The sequence below is a fragment of the Lissotriton helveticus genome, chromosome 4_1 (genome assembly GCF_964261635.1).
Source record: "Lissotriton helveticus chromosome 4_1, aLisHel1.1, whole genome shotgun sequence".
In the NCBI taxonomy this organism is placed as follows: Eukaryota; Metazoa; Chordata; class Amphibia; order Caudata; family Salamandridae; genus Lissotriton; species Lissotriton helveticus.
This window is the reverse complement of record NC_136063.1, coordinates 1566676931-1566690133: the sequence shown is the minus strand read 5'-3', so window position 1 is coordinate 1566690133 and position 13203 is coordinate 1566676931. Positions and strand designations below refer to the sequence as shown.

General features: G+C 44.5%; 1 protein-coding gene across 4 annotated transcripts in view; it reads right to left on the bottom strand.

Annotated features, from left to right (window-relative positions):
- The window catches only part of C4_1H7orf57 (chromosome 4_1 C7orf57 homolog), a 249703-nt gene that overhangs the window by 184487 nt on the left and 52013 nt on the right, over positions 1 to 13203 (bottom strand). For all 4 annotated transcript variants that reach the window (XM_078688185.1, XM_078688183.1, XM_078688184.1 and 1 more), the window contains exon 2: positions 4352 to 4407. In XM_078688185.1, coding sequence (XP_078544311.1) covers positions 4352 to 4403 — 52 coding nt within the window. In that variant the 5' untranslated portion in view covers positions 4404 to 4407. The remainder of the gene's footprint in view (positions 1 to 4351; positions 4408 to 13203) is intronic.

The following is a 13203-nucleotide window of genomic DNA, read 5'->3' as shown; positions in this document are numbered from 1 at the left end:
GAAAATGACAAATTTTTTATTCAGGTGTTGATTTTAAAAGTAGCGAAATTAATAGCTTTGTCATTTAAAATGCCAATAGTTATAATTTTTCCAAATGTGACACCTATAGCATTTGTAATGCAATATGTGTTGTATTTACGTGACTTACAGGTATTATTACAAGTAACAATGGCTTTTAATTTTTTTATTAATTAATACTTAAATAAAAGTTATTGTATTTTATAATGGCAATAGCTTAAACCTTTATAAATAACTTATGAAGATTATATTATGTTCAGTGTATTTTATTGTGATGAAAATCCAAGAACAGAAGTGAAATATTAACATCTTTTTGTGACATTTGTAATAAACCTTGAAACATTGAGAGAACATATTTGAACCAGTTGTTGTTGAATGGTTGCACAGATTGATGCTGTGGTGGCGCTGAGTGGTGTTGTGGTGGCGAAGAGTGATGCTGTGGCGTTCAGTGATGCTGTGGTGGCGCATAGTGATGTTGTGGTGGTGCAGAGTGATGCTGTGGTGAAGCAATAGATAGAGTGAGTGCAATAGATAGAGTGAGTGTGATCGATAGGGTGAGTGCGATAGATATAGTGAGTGCAATAGATAGATAGAGTGAGGGCGATAGAGAGTGAGGGCGATAGATAGAGTGAGGGCGATAGATAGATGGAGAGGGGAGATGGAGGGGAGAGAGAGGAGTGAGGAGAGAGGGGAGTGAGGAGAAAGAGAGGGAGGGGAGAGAAGGTTTGGAGAGTGAGGAGAGGGGAAAGTGAGGAGACGGGAGAGTGGGGAGAGTGAAAAGTGGGGAGAGGGAAGAGTGAGGAGAGAGGGGAGAGTGAGGATAGAGGGAGTGGAGAGAGGGTGGGGAGAGGGGGAGTGAGGAGAGAGGGGGAGGGGAGAGTGAGGAGAGAGGGGAGAGTAAGAAGAGAGGGAAGTGGGAGGGGAGAGCGGGGAGGAGAGAGAGGAGAGGGTAGAGGAGAGAGGTGGGAGAGGGGAGAGTGAGGAGAGAGGGGGAGGTAGAGAGGAGAAAAGTGAGGAGAGAGAGGAGAGTGGTGAAAGGGGAGAGTGGTGAGGGGGGAGAGTGATGAGAGAGGATAGAGTGTTGTGAGAGGAGCGAGTGGGGGAGTGAGGATAGTGAGGAGAGGGGAGAGGTTGAGAAGAGAAGAGAGGGGAAAGGGAGGAGAGTGAGGAGAGGAGAGTGAGGAGAGGGGAGAGAGGGAGGAGAGTGGAGGGAGGGGAGAGTGGTGAGAGGGGAGAGTGGTGAGAGGGGAGAGTGGTGAGGGGGAGAGTGAGGGGAGAGGGAGGTGAGAGAGGGAGTGGAGAGTGAGGAGAGGGGAGAGTGGTGAGAGAGGAGAGTGTGGTGAGAGGAGAGAGTGGGGAGAGTGAGGATAGTGAGGAGAGGGGCGATTGAGATGAGAGGGAGGTGAGAGAGGGAGGGGAGAGTGGTGAGAGATGGAAGAGTGAGGAGAGGGGAGAGAGGAGAGAGGAGAAGAGAGGAGAGAGGAGGGAAGAGGCGAGAGAGGAGGGAAGAGGCGAGAGAGGGTAGAGAGGAGAGAGGGGAGAGAGGAGAGTGGGGAGAGTGAGGAGAGGGAACAAAGTCACAAAAAGAACAAGCATTGTCCGCGGGGCCGGGAGCGATGACGAATTTTGGATTGGGGGAGGGAGTATTGCAGATCCTGATGCAGAGGTCTGGCCTGGGACTAGGGTTCAATACCCGCCTTGGCGGGTCTTGGGCTCAATTTTCTGGGACCTGACAATTCTCGCCTCAGTGCCTATTCTAATCATGGGTCCCACTCTGCGACTCTGGGAAATAGCTTGCTTAATCTCCACAACGGCCCCAAAAGCGCTGGGATGCCTGTTTTCACCCTGGGGGGTGCCCAGGAGTGGACACTCACAGGGAAAAACCAGGAAGGGTTCCTAAGCGGTATACGGACAGCGCCGGGACACTACCTCCGGGAAGTAGCTGTGCGCTCTATAAATACCAGTACATTTATTTACATTTTGAAGTTTCCTTGAAAGTAATAAAATTAGCCAGTCCTCGATGCTGGCCCAGCTCGAGCCGGCTGCATCCTTGTCTCGCGCCTGACACTGTCTTTTCGAGTTCATGCAAGTGATTTGGGCAAGAGCGAGGAAAAGCAAGCATTGGCCGCGGGGCCAGGAGCGATGACGAATTTTGGATGTGGGGTGGGAGTATTGCCAAGCACTTGAGAGCTAACAGAGATTTTATTACAAAGGCAAACAAAACTGTACCGCAAGTCACAAAAAGAACAAGCTTTCACTTTGTAAATAATAAAAAAACAAGTTGGATGGGGGTGGGGGGCAGTGGAGTGAGCGAGGGAAAGGAGGGCGGGAGAGACGGAGGGGAGGAGACAGCTGAGGTGCTGCGGTGATTTGGGAGGGAGGGAGGGGGTGGGTGAAGAGGGCACGGGACTGTTGGGGCGGAGGTAAAAGAGGCGGAAAAGACGGTTGGGGGCACACGGCCTATTTGCATGTATGTGAGGCTAGCGCTAGATCAACTACAACTACGTTGTAAGATTATAAAAAACAAGTCTTCGGAGGAGGGCTGATTCTGCGGAGCGCGTGAAGTGGCAAGCTCTGGCATTGCGCAGAGGGGGGCAGGGGAGAGCATTCCTTTTAAATCTGAAGCTCTCGGCTTTGCTGTGGAGGGTCTGATGGGATGAGCGAGGCTGCTCGGGGAGCAAATGGCAAGCGCGCGCACGGGCACATGCACTGCGTAATCCGCCTGCCAAAGCCCCTTGGTCAGCTTTCGTGATCCAACTCTATATGTCTCGAGCTGCAATGCGCATTGGTAGGTCGAGACCTAAAAAGGAGGGACAAAGAGGAAGGATGGACCACTAGCAAGAAAGGATTTTCAAAGGACACTAAAACAAACAAATGAAAAGCAGTGGGCAGGCTGTAAGTCCACAAAGACGTATATACAACAGGTCTCGAAAGCTCAACCTAAAAAAATATCCCTCTATCTTTTAATGGCTGCAACAGAGTTTTAATAAAGGAAAAGACTCATTTGGAAGAAGAAACGCATAATTTCAAGATGACTGCCAGCGAGGTCACTGAAGAGTCCTTGCTTTGCTGGAGCTATATATCTGGCAGCAAGAATGGGGTGTTGCAGGAAGCCGGACGTGTCAGAAAACAGCTGAGGAGATCTGCTGTGACACACCTGCGTGCAGCCCGCAGATAAAGGATTGTAATCCTTATACTCAGTCATGTTGAAGGAGCCATACATCAAACTTTCAATGCATTTACAGACACTGCCGTGACGGTGGTGTTTGTAAATGCAAGAGATGTCTACTGTGCCAGTGGACATCTCTAAATTTGGTGGGCGGAGTACCCTTGCCATGGAGGGAGTGAATACTCCACCACGGCGGCGGTACTAAATCCATTCACCAAACTCAAAATAAGACTCATAATTTCTACATGTAAAGAATGGGTGGCATAAATAGGTTATGGGTGCACAGCCTGTCGTGTTACAAAATACTCTGGCAAGATGTCTTAAAACGAATTAATTATTGACCAGCACAGGGAGAATTAAAGGAATATTCCTACCTCTTGTACATTCATCTGTCATTAAGATAATGCCACTACAATACCTGTACAGAAAGCATCACCAACCATATCGGGGAATAGAATAATATACAGACAATTTCTTCAGGTTTCTTTTGTTCCCATTTTTGAATGTGGATTACGAATTATTCAATAAAAGGTGCAAGACATCATTCAACGGGTAGTAAGGATTTTAAGTAGTAAAACTGGTTAATTTGGAGTTGCTGTTACGTTCTTTCTGCTCTCAAGCTGCCGGCGAACTGTTTACAAGCTGCAGTGAACTACAACTGGGGTACTTAGGAAAGAAAAACCCAGTGAAAGAGATGGATTACATAGCTTCAAGATAGTATGCAGGCATAGAAAGACATAAACCACATCAGAGGACGTATTTCTTCAACTTAATTTGCATCTATTGCATAAGCTTACGTGCTAGTTTTGAATGTGCTGCAAGTTCACTCTCCCTGTGTACTGGTATAAATTCACTGGTTCTGGAACTGCTGTGCTCTTTTACAATGGGTTAAAAACGCAGGACTCTTAAGAGTCTTTTATGATACTTCATGGGGTCTAATAAGAAGTATATCAATTCAGTACTAGACGAAACCTTTTTGCATGTACCCTCTTATGTCAATGAGTAACTTTAGTTTGATTCCATTACACCTAAGGGATACATACATACATACAATAACAGCAGTAAAAAACAATAGCAAAATAGATTTTCCATTCTGTACATAAAGTAGAATAACATGATTATCTAATGCACTTTTTTTTTTTACAATTAAGATGAAAAACTTACCACAAGTAGCATATCGGTTTGGGGTTGCCTCTTTATTTACTTGTCTCATCATGCACCTTTCCCAATGGAAAGAAGAAAAATTAACACACATTTAAACAGCAGCAACGAGCAGTGTTACAATATGTGGGTTTGAAGCAGATTTTCGGTTATATTACACTGTTCTTGATAACTTTTGCTATACCTATCTGTTATAAGACAATTCAGCATTATCAATCAGAAATGGTAGGAATCGTACATATTTGCACAATATGTATAAAACTGTACTAGAAGCTGCACCAATACCAGCAACCTGGTATAACTCCAAACAAGGGCCCAACCAGTATGCTGTGCTGGCTATGAACTGAAGAAACATCAGTATTAGGGGGTGGCAACTGAGTACAAGGTTTTCAATTTGCTCTGCCTATTAGTCAGTGCCAGTGGGATCCTTTACTATGCTAAGAGTGCTAATTAAGCAGCACCTTCCATGAAATGCTAAATAATCATACTCAAGATTTAGTTTATGATATCACAATGTGAATCTACACTTACTGCCCGCACTTCAGAAAATATCAACTCCATGCCAAAGGATATACTTCTCTATTTAATGTGTACACTTTTTTACAATCAGTAGACCTACGTTTGCAACAGTGGAGCTCAACTAAATACACACCACTATCAAGATGTATAAAACAGACACATTCAAGTCTGGGAAGACATGGTGATCTTTCCCATCAAATCATTTGGCTAATGGGGTCATTGGAACAAGGTGATCAACATGAATTCCCTTCCATGTATGGGTTTATTGTCTCATACAGTATCCAAATTGGATTTTTATGTTGTCACTTGGAAGAGCCTTTATAACAACAAAAATGGACATAGATAATTTATTTACAATGGTAACAAATTAGAATCCTGATTTGGGCAATCCACCTTGTGTATCTTTATCCATAGGGGGAGATAATTAAGTATTTAGAGAAATCTGCTTACAAACACTAGAACGAAATTTTACTTTTCTGTAGTGTGGTTCTTCAAGTGAATATTGTAACACTACAGGTTCACTATTTTAAAACAAAAAAATTATTTGTGTTTTCTGTAACCATCACTGGGAAACCTCCTTTTCAACGTGGGTAATACAGCATTGTAAAGCTGCCAATGAGTGGTAAAAGCATTGCGTCGTAATGGTTGTGTGGTGAAGGCATGTGTTGTAAATGAATGTGTTGCTAAGTCATACAACCCTATCACTACTTTTGATAACAAATTATCAGGACTATTTACAGAAGTTCTGCTCATCTGCTGCATATTAGCTATTTTGGAGATCAATAGTACCACATGAGAATGTATACCTGCAACACAGTAGCAGTGCCCATTCATCGCTAAACTCTGCAAAGTTTACCTGCTCACAGACTAGCTTTAAATGAGGCTTGTTATTGTCCACAAAGTGAGTATTGAACCAATAAACAAATAGGCTATTTCAATGCATCCTTGCATGCAGAGGAATTACAAGACAAGCTGCACAGTGAAATAGTACAATATATCAACAAATTAACATTGTTAAGAAAAACTTTTAAAAATACACTTTTGCTGGTACGCAGGACACACAATACACCATTGAGAAAGAGGAGTAAAAGAAAAAGTTACTTAGCAATCATTCATCACATTTCTGGTGGATACATGTTTCCGGAGACTCCCAACTATATAAACAATCTCTTGTGGCTTCAGATTGGTCTAGAAAAAGAACGGTGACTCTGCATGTGGACATGAAACACCTGGGGTATATTAGGCATCAACCAGCATGCTGGGCAAAGTACTCGTCCCTGTGAGCCTGAGACATGAGGCAATACTGCTTGGAAACAACATAAAAAGTTGACCACAAACCCCCCTGGCAGATGTCAGCAATGAGGCCAACTCAGGAAAGGCCCGTGGAGTCAGCCATGCTCTAGTGGTGTCGGCACAAATGCTCTCCCAAAGGGTTTTCTTAGCCAGGGCATAGCAGATCTTGATAAAGAGAACTATACATGTAATGGTGTGTTTGGTCCACCACAATGCCCTACTGTGCCCTGCCAAAGCCAGGAAAGAGCTGATCAACCTCCTTGGTCTGACAAGTGCAGGCATAGAAGTAAGACACCATACATCTAGGGTCCAGCCTATGAAGTTGCTCATCTGCCTTGGTTAGATGTGGAGGAGGGGGAGAAAGACGGAAGTGTAATAGACATACAAAAAGGAATGCAGAAAACATCTTGAGTGAAAAGGATGTGCAGATAATAATAACAATAATAATAATCCACATTTGTAAAGCGCACAATCACCCGTAAGGGTCTCTAGGCGCTGGGGGCCGTCGGGAAGATTAAGCAAGCTATTGCCCAGAGTCACATGATGCAAGGCTAACCTGCCGCCGGAGCCGGGGATCGAACCCTGATCCCCAGATTCCAGCGTCAGTCGCCCTGGCCGCGCCGCCACACCTCTCCCACATAGGAAGAACCAACTTATTTGGGTACAAAAATGTGAAAGGTGGATAGACTCATACGGACAGAAGGTTTCCAAATATGCAAATTGAACTTACCATCACAAACAAATCTGTCTTAAAATCCCACAGAGGATCAAAAACAGAGTGGGAGCAAACAAGTAAAGCAAAACCTTTAGAAAACTAGTAACAAATTAATGATGAGTTAAAAAGACACAGTAAATCAAGCAGAAAGGGCTGTAGATAACAAGCCACCGTACTTGATGCTCCTGTACCTTCCACAGTACTTTAAGCAGAAATGCGTCTCGCAAAAATTCACACATCAGGCTCTGAGGTTTGTTGCACATAAAGACATGGCCCGACACAACTATTCAAAACAAAGTGTATGGCACAAAACTGAAGATCTTTTTTTTCCAAGCTTTGGCCAAGGGATCCAAGAATGGCAACCGCAATCTGGGGGCAATTATTTCTTTAGGGTGTAGTTTCCACTCGTGGTCTTTCAGTGAGTTGCAACTGAGAGCATCTGCCCAGACACTGAGAAAGCTGCTATGTGAGCCAACACCGGAAAGGCCCTGTCACAGTGGGCCCACTTGAACAGGCGGATCACTTCCCAACATAGGAGTACACAATGCTATACCACCGTGACTTTTGATTTAACTGACTGTGGTGGTGTTGCCTGATAGAATCTGAATCTTGCTCCCAGAGATGGAAAGGAGAAATGCCTCCATGGCAAGGTGGAGAGTATGCAGCTCAAGCACAGTGTGGGCACTACCCCGACGTGGATCAAAGGCTCATGTTGCCATCTTGGACAGATGGGCACCCCTGCCCAGCAAGAAGGCACCCATGACCCTGGTAGCCTGAACAGAACTGAAGGGTGATCCACCCAAAGTTTGGAAGGGTTCATCCAAAAGTGCCAATCCAGATGAAAAGGGTGAGAGAACTGCACCCGAGCAGTGAGACTCTCTTGATGCTGGAGCAAGTGTGGCCACACACACCACTTGAAGGCAATGGTCCATTGTGTTTGTGTGGTACCAACAGGATGCACAAGGACAAGTAAAGTAGTATGAAGAGGTAGTCAGCCAGAATCGGAAAACTAGGAACTGACCATATTGAGTTCTTATAGTAAACTTTAGGTGACGTCTATAGCGGGAAGTTTTACAAAATGGAAATAGGCATCCTAAAGCTCCAGGGACGTCATTCTATACCTCACATTTAGCGCCAGTACTACTTGTATCACGGACAGCAGCTTACTTGTTTCTTGCTAAATAAACAAGTACTGAACATGAAGATTCAAGAAACCATTCTTTTTGGGGACCAATAAGTAGAAGAAATATAATCATGTGTCCCTTTCTTTCAAAGGAATTACCTTTATGTCCCCCTTTTGGCCATATTGCTCAAGAGGACAGGATGTGTGCTGAAGAGCATGTCCTAATGTAAGGAGGATGGCCTAGAGCAAGGGACATGGAAGGGAAAGGCGAAGTCCTTGTGGATCAGCTGTATGATCTGTTGTGATCCGTTCCTGAGTAGTGGTAAACTGGGAGACCCTCTACCAAACCAGATAATGATGGCTCAAGGGAGCTGGAGTAGAGGGGTCTGAGGCAGCAGTGGACTGTAGAGACTGCATCTACAGCGACTACTGTTGCTTTTGTCATCCATGGTCCAAAACAAGCAGTATAGCTATTGAGGTGTCTGGACAGGCTAAGAAGTTTATCTTCCGGGACTGTACTGCCCTCGAGTAGTCACAAAACTTTCTATATTGTTACTGAAATTGACGCACTGGAGGCGCTTGGCCAAATGTGTCAGTCATAGTCTATTGTTTTTGACGTGTTGAGGGAAGAGTTGCCTTTCACTCCATACAGCTGCTCGTTATCAAAGGGCATGTCAATAAGAGTGGCTTGGCTATCTGACATCTGACAGCCATGCACATGGATCATTCAATAGTGTCTGCAGAGTCGAGGCCTCCTTTCAATATTTGTTTGGATGTGTCCAATCTCTCATTTACCAGGTCAATAGTTGTTTGGATGTGTCCAATCTCTCATTGAATAGGTCTGTAAACAGCTTTTTTATGTGGTCTGGCAAAGTGATCACCACCAGTTTTACCAATTCCCATATGGCTTGCGCAAATCGGATCAAAAAGCAATTGCCATTAGGAGTCAAATGCCAGCCTTCCAGAATCAAAGACTTTTCAGCCCAAGTTTTATTGTGAGGCGTTATTGGGAAGGTATTGTGGTTTTGCTTTGAGGGTTATCTTTAGAAACTAAACTTGCTGGTGACAAGTAATAGTACAACAAGTGGGAGTAATCCAGAGCAGGACTATGATGTCTTGCACTCTGTCTGGAGAATGTTGGGCCTCAAAAAGGGTTTCATCCACACCGTCAAAATAGGATCGAAGAGGGCCTCACTGATTGAAAGCAAGGGCTCAGTCAACGTTTCAATGGCATTAAACTTTCAGGCAGACTGTTAGACGTCACCTCTGCAGAGGGCAGGGTCCAATCCAGATCTTCAGTTGCTTTTTGGAACACAGTTGTAAATGAGGACATTTGCTATGAGGCAGGGCTTGATGTTTAACTGATGTCCCAATGAGGTGAAGTGCCCAGTCTACACAATTTTTTATAGACAAAAGCTAGCATCAGTATTTTAATGAGGAAGGATGGCATCAGCCTCTGAATAATCATCTTCTGCATAGTCATACTTTTTATCAGGTATAACAAAGGCATCAGATCCAAAAGCCTCCTACATGCAGGAAAATCTATGAGCCTTCAGGAGTTGGTATACCTAGGGAACAACAATAAACTTTGCCCTACAATGTTTTCTCCCGCAACACAGTTTATGTCTCCGACATCAATGGTGACATCGTAGTTGGCTGCATGAGTGTCATCAGCACTCAAGGGGTTCCAAACTAACAGAGCATCGATTTGGCAGGCTTAACCCTCTTTTTAGGCATCAAGGCCAGAGCTCATGGAGGTGTGGCAAAAGAGGCATTGGGGCTGCCAGAGTCGCCAAACCAGCAGGAGCGTGCTCCGCTTGGGGATGGCCCAGGTGGTGCAGGAGTCATTGAGTACAGATCAAGCATAATAATCGGGAAGGCCTTGACATGCACAGAGTTGGCCAGTCAAATGGAAACGGAACTCCAGTTTCACCTTTGCCAGCCTTGGGATCTGCTCTGCTGACTAGTGTTCAATTTGTAGAATATTAAGTGCCAGAGCTCTAACCAGGAAGCCACTGCAGCTTGCACCTCCCATTGCCATCGCTGATAAAACAACTACTAACAATCTCTCTTGCATGTAAATGCGAAAGTTCCGATTATTCCAGGTCCCCAAAGCTGAAGGAATGGCTGGGGAGGCAGGTATTAGCAATTTTAATGTTTATTGTATTCCTAAACTACCGTTGTTCTGCTCATCTCTAAATTAGATGAGCAGCGCTACCATGTGGTGGACTGTTCTATCTATGTATGGTGTTGACAATTAGGTGCCGGTGCCGAGCACTGAAAACCAATGAAGTGCTGGTGATTGGCACCGGAAAACCCTGGTTCAAATTAAGTTCTGCAGCCGACAAGGAAGTGTTCAACATAAGGAAATGCAGTTGAGACTCATTATGTATTTTTTGTGGGAAAATCAATCCCTCACAAGTGAATTACCTGAAGGTGAGGATGATCACTTAGGTGTCTCCATGCAGTCCTTGCCAGAAGCATTTTTGGCCTCCTGCTTCCTTTAAGTCCACGAAAGCACAAGAATTGCAGGATGGGTGTCGTGCATACCAGTCTGAGACACCACATGCTGTTGTCATGTGGGACTGAATTGGACATTTTTGTGCTCTATCCGGGACAAGGAGTGAAACCTAAACTTTTAGGCAGAGACAGCTGACCTAGTCACTGTCAAAATGATGAGGAGTTACATTGGTGAGACATTGAGAGAAAGAGCTCCATAATTGCACAGTCTGGAGAAATAATGCATAAGGAAAGTAGTCAGCAAGAGGATGCATTCATCAGAACACCATGGGCCCCATGCATCAAACTAAAAACCGGTCGCAAAACGGACAGATACTCAGAATCTGCCCCTTTGTGACCGGTATTTTTGCATTTGGGATGCTTCATCCCAAATGCAAAAATCGCAATATAAGGAATCACAGAATTTGCAATTACGATTTCGTTATTAGAGGTCGCAAATTACCGTTAAATGACACTGGACGGTAATTTGCGAAAAGTTTGAAAAAGGCACTAAAGTGCATTTTTCAAAGTTACATGTTACACACACACACACACAAGTTTGTGTAACCTATGGTCACATGGCAATTTCAGGGGTGCAACAGGGTATCCTTTTGGCACCCTTGCACCCTGACATTGCATGGGCAATTTGTGAGTACCTATTTGAGCATGCAATTTCCATTGATTCATATGGGCCTCTAGGCCCATAGGAATGAATGGAAAGCAATTCCTTCTCTCAATTTGCGAGTCGCAATTAAGGAATTTGTAGGAATCGCTAATTTATTTGTGATTCCTACATGCATAGCCAATAGCAAATCTTTAATCGCCATTCCTTAAAAATCGCAATTAAGGACTCGCTATTTTGATGCATGTGCACCCATATGTCTAAATGGTTAATAACTAAAAGCACATTTTCAATACAAATTATTAAAGCATATTACTTTAAAGCACAGTTTTTACCCTAGGTATACCATCAATTCAATAAAGCCACAGTGATTCACTTTCAAATTGCACATGCTCTGTTAATGACAAGCCCTGCAGAGAGGTATCTTGAGAGAATGTTTGCATTTCACATACAATGAATATTAACCCCTTGTGTGGATTGGTTGGCCGGGAGCCGTCCGACACCACAGTGGGCGTGTGCAGCGGAGACCCACCCATGGTCTGCCCTTTTTGTCACCCCCACCAGGGATGGCAGAGGAAGTGCTTCCGCTGCCCCTCGCCTCCCCCTCCATATCATCTGACGTCAGCGCACACTGTGTTCTGAAATTATTAGTGGTTGCCTGAAGCACTGGAAACCATTTGTTTCCAGCGCGTCGAGGAAAACAGGTATGTTCTCCTTGGAGGGGAGGGGGTTGGTATGAGGGAAATGAAAGATTTTACTCTAAATGGCTGTGAGAGGCCCCTTGGGGAGGAATTGTGTTGGCCGTTTCTGCCCCCCTTGTGTGCAAATCATTTTGAATTTATGTTTTTTGTTACCCACTAGGACGCCAGGGATTTTTTGATTTTTTTGATTTTGGGGAGCGGTCTCTTGGACAAGGGCCACTCCCCTCTAAGGGGTGATTCTTTTGGCCGTTTCCGTCCCCCTTGGGGGCAGATCAGCCTTATGTTTTAAGGCCCATCAGCCACTAGACACCAGGGATGGCTGAATGTTGTTGTTTGGGAGCGGCCCATTGGGCAAGGGTCCCTCCCCTTTTAGTGGGTGATTTTTTTTGCTATTTGTGCCCCCCTTAGGGGCAGATCGACCATATGATTTTAGGCCCATCTTCTCCCGGGGGGGGGGGGGGGGGGGGGGGGGAGATAGGGTCCGGGAGATGGGGGTAGAAGCCACTAGACACCAAGGATTTATTTTGTTGGGCAATATTTTTGTTGTGGGGAGCAGCCCCTTGGGCAAGAGTCGCTCCCCTTTTCGGATTGATTATTTTGGCTGTTTTTGCCCCTCTTCGGGCAGTTCTGCCTCATGATTTTAGGCCCACCTGCCCCCAAAGCTTTTGTTTCCGTTGATGTGATTCCCGTTTCGGCAGTGGTTAATCTGCAGTTTACGTAGTTGCATGTGTTTAGTAAGAAATATTTTTAGGATGTGTTTACTCCAAATGAATATTATAGTCATTCATGAGAGAATTGTTTGTAAGTGGTTTCTTAATATCAGAATATTTAGCTTTTGTTTTGAGTGTGAAATTCTCTTTGGATTTGTGCACGATGTGTATTGTGTTGTCTTATGTGTATTTTTTTTTCTTTTTCTTTATTAGGGGGATATAGTTGGTCCTTGCAGAGTATGCAGTCGTGATTCAAGCTGTTTCTGGCAAGTGAGTGGAATTATTTTGGAGTATACAGGTCTTAGTGATAAAGCCACATTTTGTTTATTATTTATTTTACAAAGTGTTTGCTGTTGTTGACTTGTTTGTCAAGTTACCTTTATTAGTAAGGAATGTGGCTAACCACAGGATTACTGTTCAGAAGGTTGTTGGAATGCTTATTGAATATTCCTCTGACCATGATTATGAGACCAACAGTGCATCTGAGATAGAGGAGGAAGTGCAAGATTCTGGCAGGAAATTTTCTGTCCACGAGGAATCATCTGATGATGAAGCTACTCTCAGTCTGTTTTAGAAGAGGAAACTGATGTGTCGATGGTGCAGCAAGAGGCATCTGGACTGCAGCCTGGGGCTGCAAGGCTTCCCATTTGAAGTGCTTAACTCTGGGTTGATC